The 13728-nt window shown below is 31.4% G+C and overlaps 1 protein-coding gene across 1 annotated transcript in view; it reads left to right on the forward strand.

The window, feature by feature from the left end:
* LOC139518668 (BDNF/NT-3 growth factors receptor-like) overlaps positions 1 to 9213 on the forward strand; it is a 79219-nt gene extending 70006 nt beyond the window's left edge. The window contains exons 9-13 of the mRNA XM_071310142.1: positions 251 to 521; positions 938 to 1244; positions 2601 to 2838; positions 4061 to 4219; positions 7518 to 9213. Of these exons, the coding sequence (XP_071166243.1) occupies positions 251 to 521; positions 938 to 1244; positions 2601 to 2838; positions 4061 to 4219; positions 7518 to 7703 (1161 nt within the window). The 3' untranslated portion in view covers positions 7704 to 9213. The remainder of the gene's footprint in view (positions 1 to 250; positions 522 to 937; positions 1245 to 2600; positions 2839 to 4060; positions 4220 to 7517) is intronic.
* Positions 9214 to 13728: the final 4515 nt, after the last annotated feature.

Raw genomic sequence — 13728 nt, forward strand, 5'->3', positions numbered from 1 at the left:
ATTAGAAGTTTGTGAACGACGGTTTATACTTTCAAGCGTTTTTTGTCAGGTTTGCTTCAAGAATATTTGAATGGCATTTGTCTTGTATCGATTTACAGATTTTCATTCAGCTGTTTACGGCTGTCCATTACATGTTGTTTCCAAATTAGTTTAATATATTTCACGACAAAAACAAGTCATCAATTGTCTGAGGATTGTGATCTCAATTACATTAACTGTGGTTAAATGTATTTCTTGTTACATATTACAGATTTACATTGCTACTGGAAGTGCATTGTTTGTTGTGATTCTGGCAATGACAGTTGTTGTTTTTATGGTACGTCGATACAGACAAAAAAATAACAGACCACAAAATGTAACTCCTTTTACATCGACATCCTCACACCGCCCATTACTAAGTCCCACATCCAGACCTAACGAGAAGAATGGACATATGAACCGAGAATTGATGCCCTTAAAACGAGTACAGATTGCAGAAAATCCACAATATCATAAGCAATGTCGACCAAAATGTAATTCATGTAAGTTAAGCACTTATTGTTTACTGGTATTTTCTTCTATGTTATCCGTATTTATTATTAAAGATATGTTATAAACATCTGATATATAGAAATCCAACTACCTTTAAATTAGAAGACAACACGTATTGTACATGTGGAGTATAGAGATTTAGGAATAGTAGAATAGAATCGAGTCTCCAATTTCATCAGCCGTGTACAAATGTAACTGGGGGACTTTTTTTCGCGTCGATGTCATGATTGCAGAATTAAATGATTCATAAACACATTTGAGTATATAGAATAAGTAATTGATTAATTGGTTGATTAAGTGATTGTTGGTTGTTAAAACTTCTAGACTTTGGTTAAAAAAACAAATGCATTGAATTGATGTTTAAATGAATAATTTAATATTCTTTCCCTGTTTTATACTGTTGTAGCAATTATCAATATCAAAGTATCGGACATCACCTTTTTACGAGAACTTGGTGAGGGTGCGTTTGGTAGAGTTTTTCTTGGTTCCTGCAATAATATACCATGTGATACAGAAGTAACCATGGTGGCTATTAAAACATTAAAAGACGCTCATGCGGAGAATGCTAAAATTAATTTTGATCGGGAAGCAGAACTTCTCACAAATCTGCAGCATGAAAACATAGTTACATTTTATGGTATATGCGTGGAAGGAGAAACATATATGATGATATTTGAATATATGGAAAATGGTGATCTGAACAATTATCTGAGGTAAAATAATAAGATTTTTTTTTATTATTGAATGAATATTGATTTTACGGCTGCATGCTCTACAATGTATATTCAAAAATTATTGCGAGGTAATAATGTAAATAATGTGACTGGGTGAGTATCGCAATAATAAAGTTCACGTACTCTGATAACTGAAACATAGATATGTTTGCAGATTTTTTGTATAGCGCAGTTTTTATCCTCGCAGTTGTGTCCATTCTAGAAAAAATCGTAACAAATAAATGATCGATATAAATTCTGAATTTACAGTAAGAAATTCTCTTCATTCACAAGTTTAAATATCTACATCGGTTGGCAAGTCCCTGTTCATATTTGTAAAATTGAACTACCTAGAACCACCTGAATTGGAATATATACCAAATCGCGCGCAATAAGTGGTAACATTTCTCCAGTAATTTAACAATAATTGTCGTTTACTTTCAGAAATAATCTTAAACTTTCTGTTTTTCTGTGTGAAATCATCGGGCGTGCTCGCCTTTTTAAGGTAGTAATTAGAGCAAAATCAGAGAAAAGCTATAAAGCGTGACTTCTTGATAGGAATTTACCAATGCAAAATGTAAATAAGCAACCACACCTTGAGTATAAAACACAATGCCATGTTCAGTAAGATATTACATGCAAAATAACGAAGAGAAAGCTTCTTCATTTTAACTTTTCGGAAACACATGTCGCACGCGTACTTCATCTTTATATCACATATGCTGTGCTGAAAATCAATGTGTTTAACAGAATACCTGGCAAGGTATATTGCTACACAGCATCTTTTATCAACTAAATGAAAGCATCGATTGTCTCTGATCTAAAAAAAAAAAAAAAAAAAAAAAAACCAGCATACATTCTTACATTTTTTTAATATTCGTGAGTTTGTTGATACATATCTCTATTTGAAATCTCGAAAAAAAAGTTAAGCATACCAGACTATATATTCAACTGTACGAACTCCATTTCCTAATGTTTTCTGAGAGAATTCCAGAATCAGTTTAAAATAGATATCAGCACAATTTTTAAAACCAATATGTCCCACGTCTTTAAACCTTATGTAAGTCTCCTGTTAGTTCCGCAGTTACTAAGAGCATTTGTTTTACAGGGGATTGTTTATACTTTTGAATGAGAAAAGTGACTTGTATTGGAAGTTATTGCAGCTGATTTGATTTTTGTTCAATTCATATATAATTATCTTTATCCTCTCAATAAATGTATTTTTCATAAACTGTTTACCAATCATCATCATGTTGTATTGTGAAAAGCCTTATGTGATTGTACTTCTCCTCTCGTATTGTTTGCGCTTAATGTTCCCCTTGTTTATTACGCCTAAAGGTTTTTCTTTTTTCTCAGGACGCATGGACCTGACGCAAAGTATCTGAGTAAAAATAGCTGTAATGTGGATACATTATCAGTTATACAACTTTATCATATAGCCAATCAAATTTCAATTGGAATGGTGTATTTAGCGTCACAACATTTTGTGCATAGAGACTTGGCCACTAGAAATTGTTTGGTTGGAAACAATTTGATTGTGAAAATAGGTGACTTTGGAATGTCACGAGATATATATAGTACAGACTATTACCGGGTAAATATGAGATTCTTTTGTGTATGTTTACATTTCTGTTTTAAAAGAGCAAATACATCAATATTTCTGAAGTATTTTAGAAATAAAACCAACCTTTCATGACACCATATTTCTACCCGAATATTCTTTTTTTAACAGTGTCATTGTAGGTTTTTTTAAAATGCTGTAGGTTAATTAACATTATTGTAACTTTTAACAAACTTATTTTGAATTTATATATTCATAACACTACTGTAAATCAACTTATTTTTGCGAGCGATTTATTTTTGCGACTTTCGCGGGTAGAAAATTAACGCGAAAATAAATCGTCGCTAATATGTAAAACTGGGATCTTTCCTTATCAAACTACAACATGTTAATAAGAAAATCGCGAAATTAAATAGCCGCGAAGTGGACTAGAAAGTGTAAAACGCGAAATAAAGTAATCGCGAAAATAAGTTGGTTCACAGTATACACAAACCACTTATGGTTTAATCTTTTTTGTTATTGGTCGAACCACCGGGCTATTTGGTGAACTTGTTTACGTACCCTTTAATTAAAAATGAATACCCCAGGCCAACGATAGGATATGGTTGTTATGTTAGCATAATCCTCTGTATTCTATATAACATCTGTTAGGAAAAAGAGTTTACTCCCTTTTTATCATCATTCAATGTTAGCAAAACATGATTAAAAGATCTATATATACGAACACGTACCCAGGTCAGTCTCACTGCTAAGTTCAACATGGAGAATGGTAACAAAAAATGTGTTTGATAAATAATTGTTTTTGCGAGGCCTGTTAAATCCTCTTTGTGCTTTAGTTTCACTCTTTACTTTCTGTTGAACATTTTCCCATGAGCTTCTAATTCATTTCGAAGATCATGAAACGAATACCAGCTAATTTATATTATAAATTTTGATATTATATTTTCATGATCATCAAATAGCACAGGTGTCCTGAGAGGTTTAGCTAGCTATAAAACCGGGTTCAATCCACCACTTTCTATATAACAAAAATGCCTATATCAAGTCATGAATATAACAGTTGTTGTCCATTCGATTGATGTGTGTGAGCTTTTCTGTCTGCCATACGTATCATCTTAATATCTAATCTGTTTAGTACATTTACTGCGTTTATGTAATTAATATTAGTACGTATACGATAATATATTTTTGTTCTTGCAAAAAGATATATAACTATTAACTTGGTATGTTGTATATATTCTGTAACTCTTTTTAGGTTGGGGGTTCAACTATGTTACCTGTAAGGTGGATGCCACCAGAGTCATTACTGTATAGAACATTTACAGTCGAATCGGATGTTTGGAGTTTTGGCGTTGTATTGTGGGAAATTTTTACATATGGACGCCAACCATGGTTTGAACTTTCTAATCATGAGGTTTGTTATATTTTTATAACTAAATAGTACGGATTTAAATTGTGAAAGAAATATGAACAATTGTCATTAATTTATGTTTTGATTAAGTCGTGATATCCACATTCGTTGACATTTTGACAGTTCATTAAAAAAGTACTTTCCGATGAGGAAGAGGATATGCCAATGTCGACGGACGATATGTTTTCGTGTTACTTTACTTCACATATGTTAATTATAATTCACTTGTTAAAAACCAAAAACAACAAAAACGCAACAGTATTGCAAGGTAGCTTCTTATACATTCTTATACCAAGTCAAAAGGCGTGAACGCAATTTTATTCAAGTAGCTCCTTGTATTTTTAAAAATTTATTTCGTTTTTGTTTATCAATCAAATGATTAAGATATTAACGGGAGGACATAGTTCTCCAAATATTTCGCCATATATTACAAGGCATTGTTCTAAATCAGTTCCTCCGTCAGTTGTGTTTGTAATGCCATCGCCGAGTAGCGAAAAGGGCATTAAGTGTCAACCTTGTACGTCTCTAAGTTCGTCCGATCGTCCGTAAGTATGTCCGAAAATTAATTTCCGTTCTTGAATTTAAGTTCGCCTCAACCAAATTTTATGACACTTATGTACATGGTTATTGCCATGAACACTAAAGTTCTTATTTGGATGGATTTGTACAGTTTTCTTGTTATTTCCCTTTATTACTAAATATATGCAAGTGGGGACATCATCTGTGTCTCATGGACACATTCCCCATTTATTTCTCTTGTGTTTTATATATAGATAAGTTAGATGGCGACAACATATTGTTTTTGACTGATTAGTATATAGAACTTTTCGTTACTCATAGCATTTTAAAGAAAACTTAGCGATTGTATGTGACTCTGACAATTGATGAGTTCTAGCTATTAAACTAGGTTTAATCCACTATTTTTGACATAGGGAAATACCTGAACATATTCATGAATCGGACAGTTGTTTTCCATTAGTTTGATTGGTTTGAGATTTTGATTTTTCCCTCGAGTATTTCGTTTGTCTGTATTTTAATACCTAATGCTAACCAATTTTTTATTTTTTTTTATTTTTTGCCGTTGCGTTGTCTCTTTAGTATCAATATTCTGATCAAGTGCTACGTATACAATACGATAAAACAGATAACAAAATGATTGTTTATTTGATTGTAAACTGCTATAAATAATGTAATATATATGCGTATCGTTTTCTGCGTTTTCGTGATTTCTTTGAATTTTTTTCTTAGCTATAATCTTTTGGAAAATTTAATGAAGCACAATATGTAATCTACATTAAAACAAATGCTTAGATTTGAAAAAGAATACGAAAATAAAATATATAAAGATTCGAAACCATTCTGATAAAAGTAGGTACTGAACAAAAGCACATTATTTTAATCATTGAATCCTTAAGTCTATTGGGAAATTACTAGTGTGAAATAAGTTTTCACACATGCAAATTCCTTACATTGATTTTCGTTCTAATTTCATACAAAATAAGACCTTATAGCAACCGGTACTCCGAAAGTACAATGGAACTTTAAATGAATATCCCTTCGGAAGGATACAGTATCATAAAGCATTCCTCAAGGATATAGCTAATATCTCTATCAAGCATTATAAGTGTTAAACTTCTTTAAAAAATAAATGGTATTCAACAAACACGTTAAGGTATTTGTGTTTTTCGTTAATCATAAAAAATTAAATGTTAAATAAATAACCACTAGTTTTCTGCGTTAAATTATTTTTAATTGACATTTTCTTGTACTTATTTGTCATCGGTGTGGAATTTCTTTAAGAAATAATTATTATGATTCGTATCTTTGACGGGCAACATGCAATGATACCATACAATGTACTCAGCTTACACTTAAGTACATTTAATCTATAGAGTTTTGAATGTCAGCTAACGATTTCTTTAATGTATCAATTTGGTTGACATTTTATATCAACAAAAGCAGAAATATTGAAGATCATTTGTAAGATCATAATTATTGAGCAGACATGTAGTAATTTTCAGCAGTACATTCTTGAAGCTAAATGTATTCATCTATTGTTATTTGACTCTTTTAACCAAAATAAGTATAACATGAGAGTATTATATAAGTTCAGTATTATCCCGTTTGCCTTTTTTTAGATATTTTATCAACTTGTGTCTGTGTTAAGATTTTTGTTTCCAACAATTCATGTTGTACCAGGTAAAGCCTCAACTTTCTATCAACCTTTTATTACTATATAGTTACATTACTCCCCAAAACAACTCAAACGTAGAGATGGAATAAGGACTGCAGAGAAAAACCAAGTCGAGTCACCTTTTAAACATTGTTTAATTGTTTTTACCAAACTCTGTAAAAGTCTGAAATCTGGCAATAGAGGTTTCTATCGAATTTTTCAGTCAATTATTTTTGGTCGTGCCGAGATAAAATTTCAGGTTCAATCCCTTTTCAGCATGATATTATTCTAAATTGTGTTTCAATGTTTTTTGTATCTTGAATGCCGAGTTGTGTAAGAAGTAATCACTAGCCTGTAAACACTGATGTTTTGAGTTAGACCTAGCTCGTGACAGATGCATTCGACTCCTACCTTATGGAGTATTATTGCTAGTTTTCCTGTTGAGAGCTGATGATTCCTTCACAAATAGAAATTGACTGCCTTTAAATAGCAAATAGAGCTGAAAGTGGCATTAAACATCAATAATCAAACAGTTAATCTTGCTAATTACATTTTGTATGTACGACGAAGATACCATGAATAGATATTGACCCATATTGATATTTTAGGTCAAATGTTATACATTTAACTAAAAGCATGAGTTCAAATAAACAGTGATTTTGAAGCAAACAAAACGTCTTGTTAAATATTCATCAGCTTTTTTTTAATTAATTATTATGAGGCGGAGTTATTTTTATCTAAACGAACGTGTCGTGTTCCGTGTGCATCGTATTGATTAAACACACTGGTATAAGAAAAGAAACGATCTTCAAATGTCATTCTTTAATCCGATATCTTAAAATTTAGACCATTAAATCATCCATTATATAACATTGAATTAATCAAAATGATTCAACGCCAAAAATTAGTATTGCATTCATATAAATTATGACTGAAAATCTTTGTAAAGGTGCTATTCAAGGATTCAAGGATTCAAAGTTTTATTTAGAGTCGATATTCAATAAACTACATAACACAAGCTCTAGTGAGCTTTTCAAATCGACTTCATGCATTCAAATTAGTATTCCATATTATATACACTGAGATAATTTACTGTATTATAACAGGTATTGCAATGTTTCTTTACAGGTTATTCATTATATAACAAATGGAAACTTGTTAGACTGTCCAAATACATGCCCAGAGGGTGTTTATAAGATCATGTTAGGCTGCTGGCGACAGCAACCTCATAAACGTTTTAGTATGAAGGAGGTCCATAAAATGATTGAAGAACTGTGCCTCTGTCAACCAACATACCTTGATCTAATTGGATGAAGTTGGAAATAATTTATTGCTCAAGATGACTTGTTGTTATGAACTAAATTTGTTTACTTGATGGGTCGTGATGATTGGTGCTATGGAATATAATACAACTGAACTATTTGATTGAGTATCTCGTGCATGAAACTGAGGTTTTTTTTATGAACCGTGCATTGTTTATCAGCTATAATTGTTAATAACGATACAAACTAGCCAATATGTGTTTTCAGTTAGCCTGATGTTACCCTAAAATGATTTGATTGAATTGCAATACCAATTGCATTCTATCAATTTGTAAGCAGCAAATTTAATATTTAAATTTATAGTTTAGTTAGCAAACACACAAACGTTAATTGCATTGTGCTTTGTATACTTTCAAGAATAAATTATGTTAGTGTAAATGAACACATATAATTTAGTATGTTTCATGGTTAATAATCTTCTACTGAAGTTTATGAGTGTCATGAATATATTAAATAGTCATTCCAACAAATGTACGATGTACTCATATTAGATATTTTCGGGTATTCATATTTTTTCATGTTTGAACTATTTTATTGTTTAATGAAAAATCCCCTTTTTAGAATCAAATAGTTCTGAATAAAAATTGTATAAGAGAGAACGGTAAATGATATTAAAATACAAAAGTAAGTATAGCGAAAGAAGTTCTAATATAACAAAGGAAGATAAAGTTTAACCAAATAAGGTTTTATTTATATATTTTGGTTAATTTAGAAATAACCGATGGCTTTGATTCTTCAAAGGTTGATTTTGTATAGAATATCAGTATTCAGGGATATTTTTTGTCATGATAAATGACAGCTGTATCCAGCTTGTTGTTTAATACGGGTCATGTTCATTTTCATCATTATATATGTAATCTATAATTATTTTCAGGAACCAAATGAATTTATTCTTCTATGGTTACATTTTTATCATTGTGATAATCAAAATTGTTTTGTATATATATGAAAAATAGTTTTTGAAGTTATTATAAAAATTTGTTCAAATCGGTATTTAAAGGTATCAACTACTAGATAGTTATATGTTATTACTAGTCGTCGACGGTAGCGTTACCAAGACTTTCTGCTCTCCCACTTTGCACAATCATTGCGTCTAAGTTTTTTGACAGATATTATTGAAATAGTAATGCCTAAAGAACAAAATTAAAGGTCCCTTCAAATTTTGACGATTGTCTAAATTGTTGTTTTGCAGTTAGTTTGGTTTTATTAGGGAAATGATTTTGTCACTTGTTATGGTTCTGAAACTTTAGAAAAAAAAGTTGTTTATAAAGGAATGATCAATTTTCTCATGTTGAAATATAAGAGACTAAAATTTGCCAAATAACCATACAATTTGCAAGCAAAACCTGAAAAATGAAGCTATCAGTATGTATGATACTGTTATATCAACTTCAAAACGGTAGGCAGAATGTTTAGTTTAATTTCTGATCGAAAGCTTTGACTCCGGTTATTTTCATAAACATTTTTACAGTACCAAAACATAGTTGTCACGGCTGTTTGAAAGTCGTCAGACGTGGATATTAGTCCAGTCATTTTTAAAGAATATTTCCAGATATTCACATATTTTTTGTTTTATATTTATTACGAGTTGAAATTAGATTGTTGACAAAAACTATGTCATTAAATGATTGTTGATTGCTAGCTTATAAGTTTTTAAGTTTGTTGCTGATGTTTATCTGATCGTGACATTGATGAACAATCAACACAGAGAACGTCCAACAAAAAGATCATTGATGTTCTTTATGTTTTCATGCGTTCCCATTTATAAATTAAAGGCTTCCTCAACAGTTGTTAAATGATTTGTTGCATCAAATTGTTCTTTACAAACTACTCTTTAACTTCCAGTGGATATTTGTTTGCATTCTTTCATCATGGTTCCCTTCACACGTGCGCTGTGTGATAACGACAGGTCCAGTAGTTAAGGACAATGATGGTGGGAAAATACGGTAAATTATAGTACGGGAAGACCATATTTAAATAGCAGTACATTTATGACGATTTTGATAATATAAAGGATTTTCTTTTACAAACATATTTCTTGTTTCATCTAGTAAAACTCAACCATTCAAATATATAAAACATTTTTATATGATTGGACCAAGATATTGATAAAAGTTGAATATTTTTAAATGTTGGCTACATGTGAGAGAGAGTTACAGATTGAAAACCACCAATTAAGGAGTATTTGCAGACTGACACATTTAACAGTCACCCATACACTAACACACAGACACAATTAAATATATATGGGACAAGTTCATTCTAACAAAGTAACAAAACATGTTATTTCTCATCATTTCAATTCCCACCACCGGGAACCGGATTTATTTCTCTTCACTTGTATGGCAATACCAGCTGGCAGTGTTAGCCTCTTTGCCCCATCCTTTAATAGCTCACAATATTTTTAGTATGTGCAATTACCAATATGTTTTTGTTTTACCATTTAAGTATCTGTGCTATGTTCCTATTCACAGAAATGTTTTATATAAAATAAAATAACATCAGTCAAAATTTAAAACCAACTACATTGTACAAGCACACGACTTTTTTGAAATTTTGAGAACTGGTTCTGTAGATAAATTTTGAGAACTGGTTCTGTAGATAGTGTATATTACATTTGTTTTTTCTAAATTGTTATTTATGTGGCAAAAGTAAAGATGTATTGTCATGATTATATTTGAAAGGGTTGGAATTGCTAGTAGCATTTCAATAATGGTCAATATTTGCACATAAGGCCTTGACTGTATTTTTTCATTTCACATCGGGTACCTGCGATATTTCATTTTCATAAAAATTTGTTATATAAAACGAAATTCATAAATCTTTTAAAACTACTAATATATATATTTATTTACGTGTGTATCTTTTTGAAATTTAAAGAACTCTTAATGATTTTTATTTATTTCACATTTCTCTTTCTGAATTGATAGTTGCATGTCAAAAGTAACAAGACAGTGGTTGCATATTTATGTCTTATGAATGGTCAAGATTTTTAGATAAGGCGTAAATTGTTTGTTTATGCCTTTAAAGAAACTCCAAAAAAAGAATAACTTTTTTTTCTTGTTCATTGCAAACTTAACTCAAACACAACAAGTAATGATGATAAAAATAATATAACGTACCTATGTCTGTCTGTATCAAAATAAAACTACTTTTTTTTAAAATGTCTCTCTAACATTATTAAGTTTCTATCTAAGTGTTTGTAATTATGATACAACTAAGTAATGATTTGCATATTGGTAGCCATTTCCTCAAAAAGATAGGTAATATATCAATGGTGTTCTTTATGTTTGCCATGCGTTCCCATTTATAAATCAAAGGCTTCCTCAACAGTTGTTATATTTTTTGTTGCATCTGTCTGTTTTAAAATAAAACATCTTTTTAAAAATGTCTGTCTAATATTATTAAGTTTCTATCTAAGTGTTTTTAATTATGATATAAATAAGTTATAATTAGCATATTGGTAGCCATTTCATAAAAAAAATACCTATATCCATAAAAGTAAAAATTGTCTATTTTTGAAGTATTGTTTATGTTGTTATTCTTATTAACTGTGATATTCAAATACATTGTGAGGTATTGTTATACAAGTCGCTGGCGCTCAATTGTTTATGAGTACATGATGAACATAATTGTAAATAATTGTATACATACAGTTATTGTTATTTGTGTCAAATATTTATTAAATAATTTCATTTTCAGTATAGTGTTTAGACAGATGAACTTTACAGTCTATATGCACAAACCTCAACTTTTTCTTCGTTCATAAGTTAATGTCTGCAAGAATAATTTAGTAAACAAAATGAAACCAATACGCCATCAATGGCATGCGTCCGAAGCGCTTTTCTGGATTTACCTTCATGAACGCTCAAAGTCGACTTTTTGAAAGCCAAGGATGTATGAGGACCCAAAACTTAAATTAAAAAAAAGTATCGAAAAATAGCACAATAATTAAGCCAAATTTCTCTACCAGTATCGAAGAATTGACAACAGATCTGATAGTAACCTCTGTGACTGTCCACTAGCAGATATCGACTCAGTGCTGTGAAAAATGAAAACAACATGTTATGCATTTCATGCGTCCGGTGTACGCCGGCTAACTTATTCGCCGATATTAATATAACAGATTTCTCGCTTAGGTTTTCCCGTGGTACCGTTTTCTTGTTTACATGTATAAAGGGGATACACATAATAATATTTTGAAACAAATACAAATTTTGGATGGAAATGGGGAATGTGCCAAAGAGACAACAACCCGACTGTAGAAAAAAAACCAACAGCAGAAGGTCACCAACAGGTCTTCAATGTAGCGAGAAATTCCCGCACCCGGAGGCGTCCTTCAGCTGGCCCCTAAACAAATATATACTAGTTCAGTGATAATGAACGCCATAATAATTTCCAAATTTTACACAAGAAACTAAAATTAAAATAATACAAGACTAACAAAGGCCTGAGGCTCCTTACTTGGGACAGGCGCAAAAATGCGGCGGGGTTAAACATGTTTGTGAGATCTCAACCATCCCCCTATATCTCTAGCCAATGTAGAAAAGTTAACGCATAACAATACGCACATTCAAATTCAGTTCAAGAGAAGTCCGAGTCTGATGTCAGAAGATGTAACCAAAGAAAATAAACAAAATGACAATAATACATAAATAACAACAGACTACTAGCAGTTAACTGACATGCCAGCTCCAGACGTCAATTAAATTGACTGAAAGATTATGATTTCATCATATGAACATCAGGCACAATCCTTCCCGTTAGGGGTTTAGTATCATACCATCATAACATATATGAAAAGAACATAACCCGTGTCATGCCACTAACTGGTTTTTGAATAAATGTGTTTAGTTCCGATGCAAAGACCCTGTAAGTGAATCAATATTAACGCCAAAATATGCAATCTTTAATGACTTGACCACAGTATCGTAACTATATCCCTTCTTAATAAGTCTATTCAAAGGTTTTGTTAGTTTTTGAGGTGAATACTGACACCTTTGTGCTTTATAAAGAATATTTCCATAAAAAATTGGATGTGAAATACCTGAACGTATAAGAAGTCTGCATGTTGAGCTATATTTACGAATGATGTCCTTATACCGATGATAAAATTTAGTAAATGTTTTGAAATGTACATCACAATACGTCTTTTAGTTGTATGATTGTATATCAATTTACTGAAATGAAATCTTTGAAATAAAAAAAAAAACACTTTGCACGTCCGAAGGGCTTTTCTGGGTTTTTAAGATAATCATCGGGTCATTGTCCTGATTGTTGCCCTATGGAAAATTTATAGCAAAACTTATAGTAAGAATAATGTTGTGATTTGGTGATTGATAAATTGTTTACTGTTTGTGTTACACACCACCTGCATTTGTCGTAGTGGTCCGTTCGTATTGTTAACAGAAGCCGAAAAGCCCAGAGAGAACCATATTTGCTTGCGAACATCCCATTCTGATATTCAATAGCATTCAATAAAAGAGGGACGAAAGATACCAGAGGGACAGTCAAACTCATAAATCGACAATAAACTGACAACGCCATGGCTAAAATGAAAAGGACAAACAGACAAACAGACAAACAATAGTACGCATAACACAACATAGAAAACTATAGAATAAACAACACATACCCCACCAAAAACTAGGAGTGATATCAGGTGCTCCGGAAGGGTAAGCAGATCCAGCTCCACACGTGGCACTCGTCGTGTTGCTATAAAGTCATGTTTGTTATTGCATTTTTAGAGAACTTTTAAAACAGACAATGTCTTGCCCTATTTAAAAAAACACTGAAAGAGATCGAAAACGTATGTGACGACAGCGTACTGGTCTCCTTCTATGCATGTCTTGTCCGTTTTACAACACTTTATATGCACAAAGACAGTACAACCAATATCCCTCAAAACAACAGGTTTGCAAGCTAAAGGCTAAAAGATATGATATGTAAAAGGAAAAATAATTGCCGGGCAGAGAAAGCTACTGGAAAATTGCCATATCATATCATTCTCAAAGTAA

Source organism: Mytilus edulis, chromosome 4 (genome assembly GCF_963676685.1).
Source record: "Mytilus edulis chromosome 4, xbMytEdul2.2, whole genome shotgun sequence".
Taxonomy (NCBI): domain Eukaryota; kingdom Metazoa; phylum Mollusca; class Bivalvia; order Mytilida; family Mytilidae; genus Mytilus; species Mytilus edulis.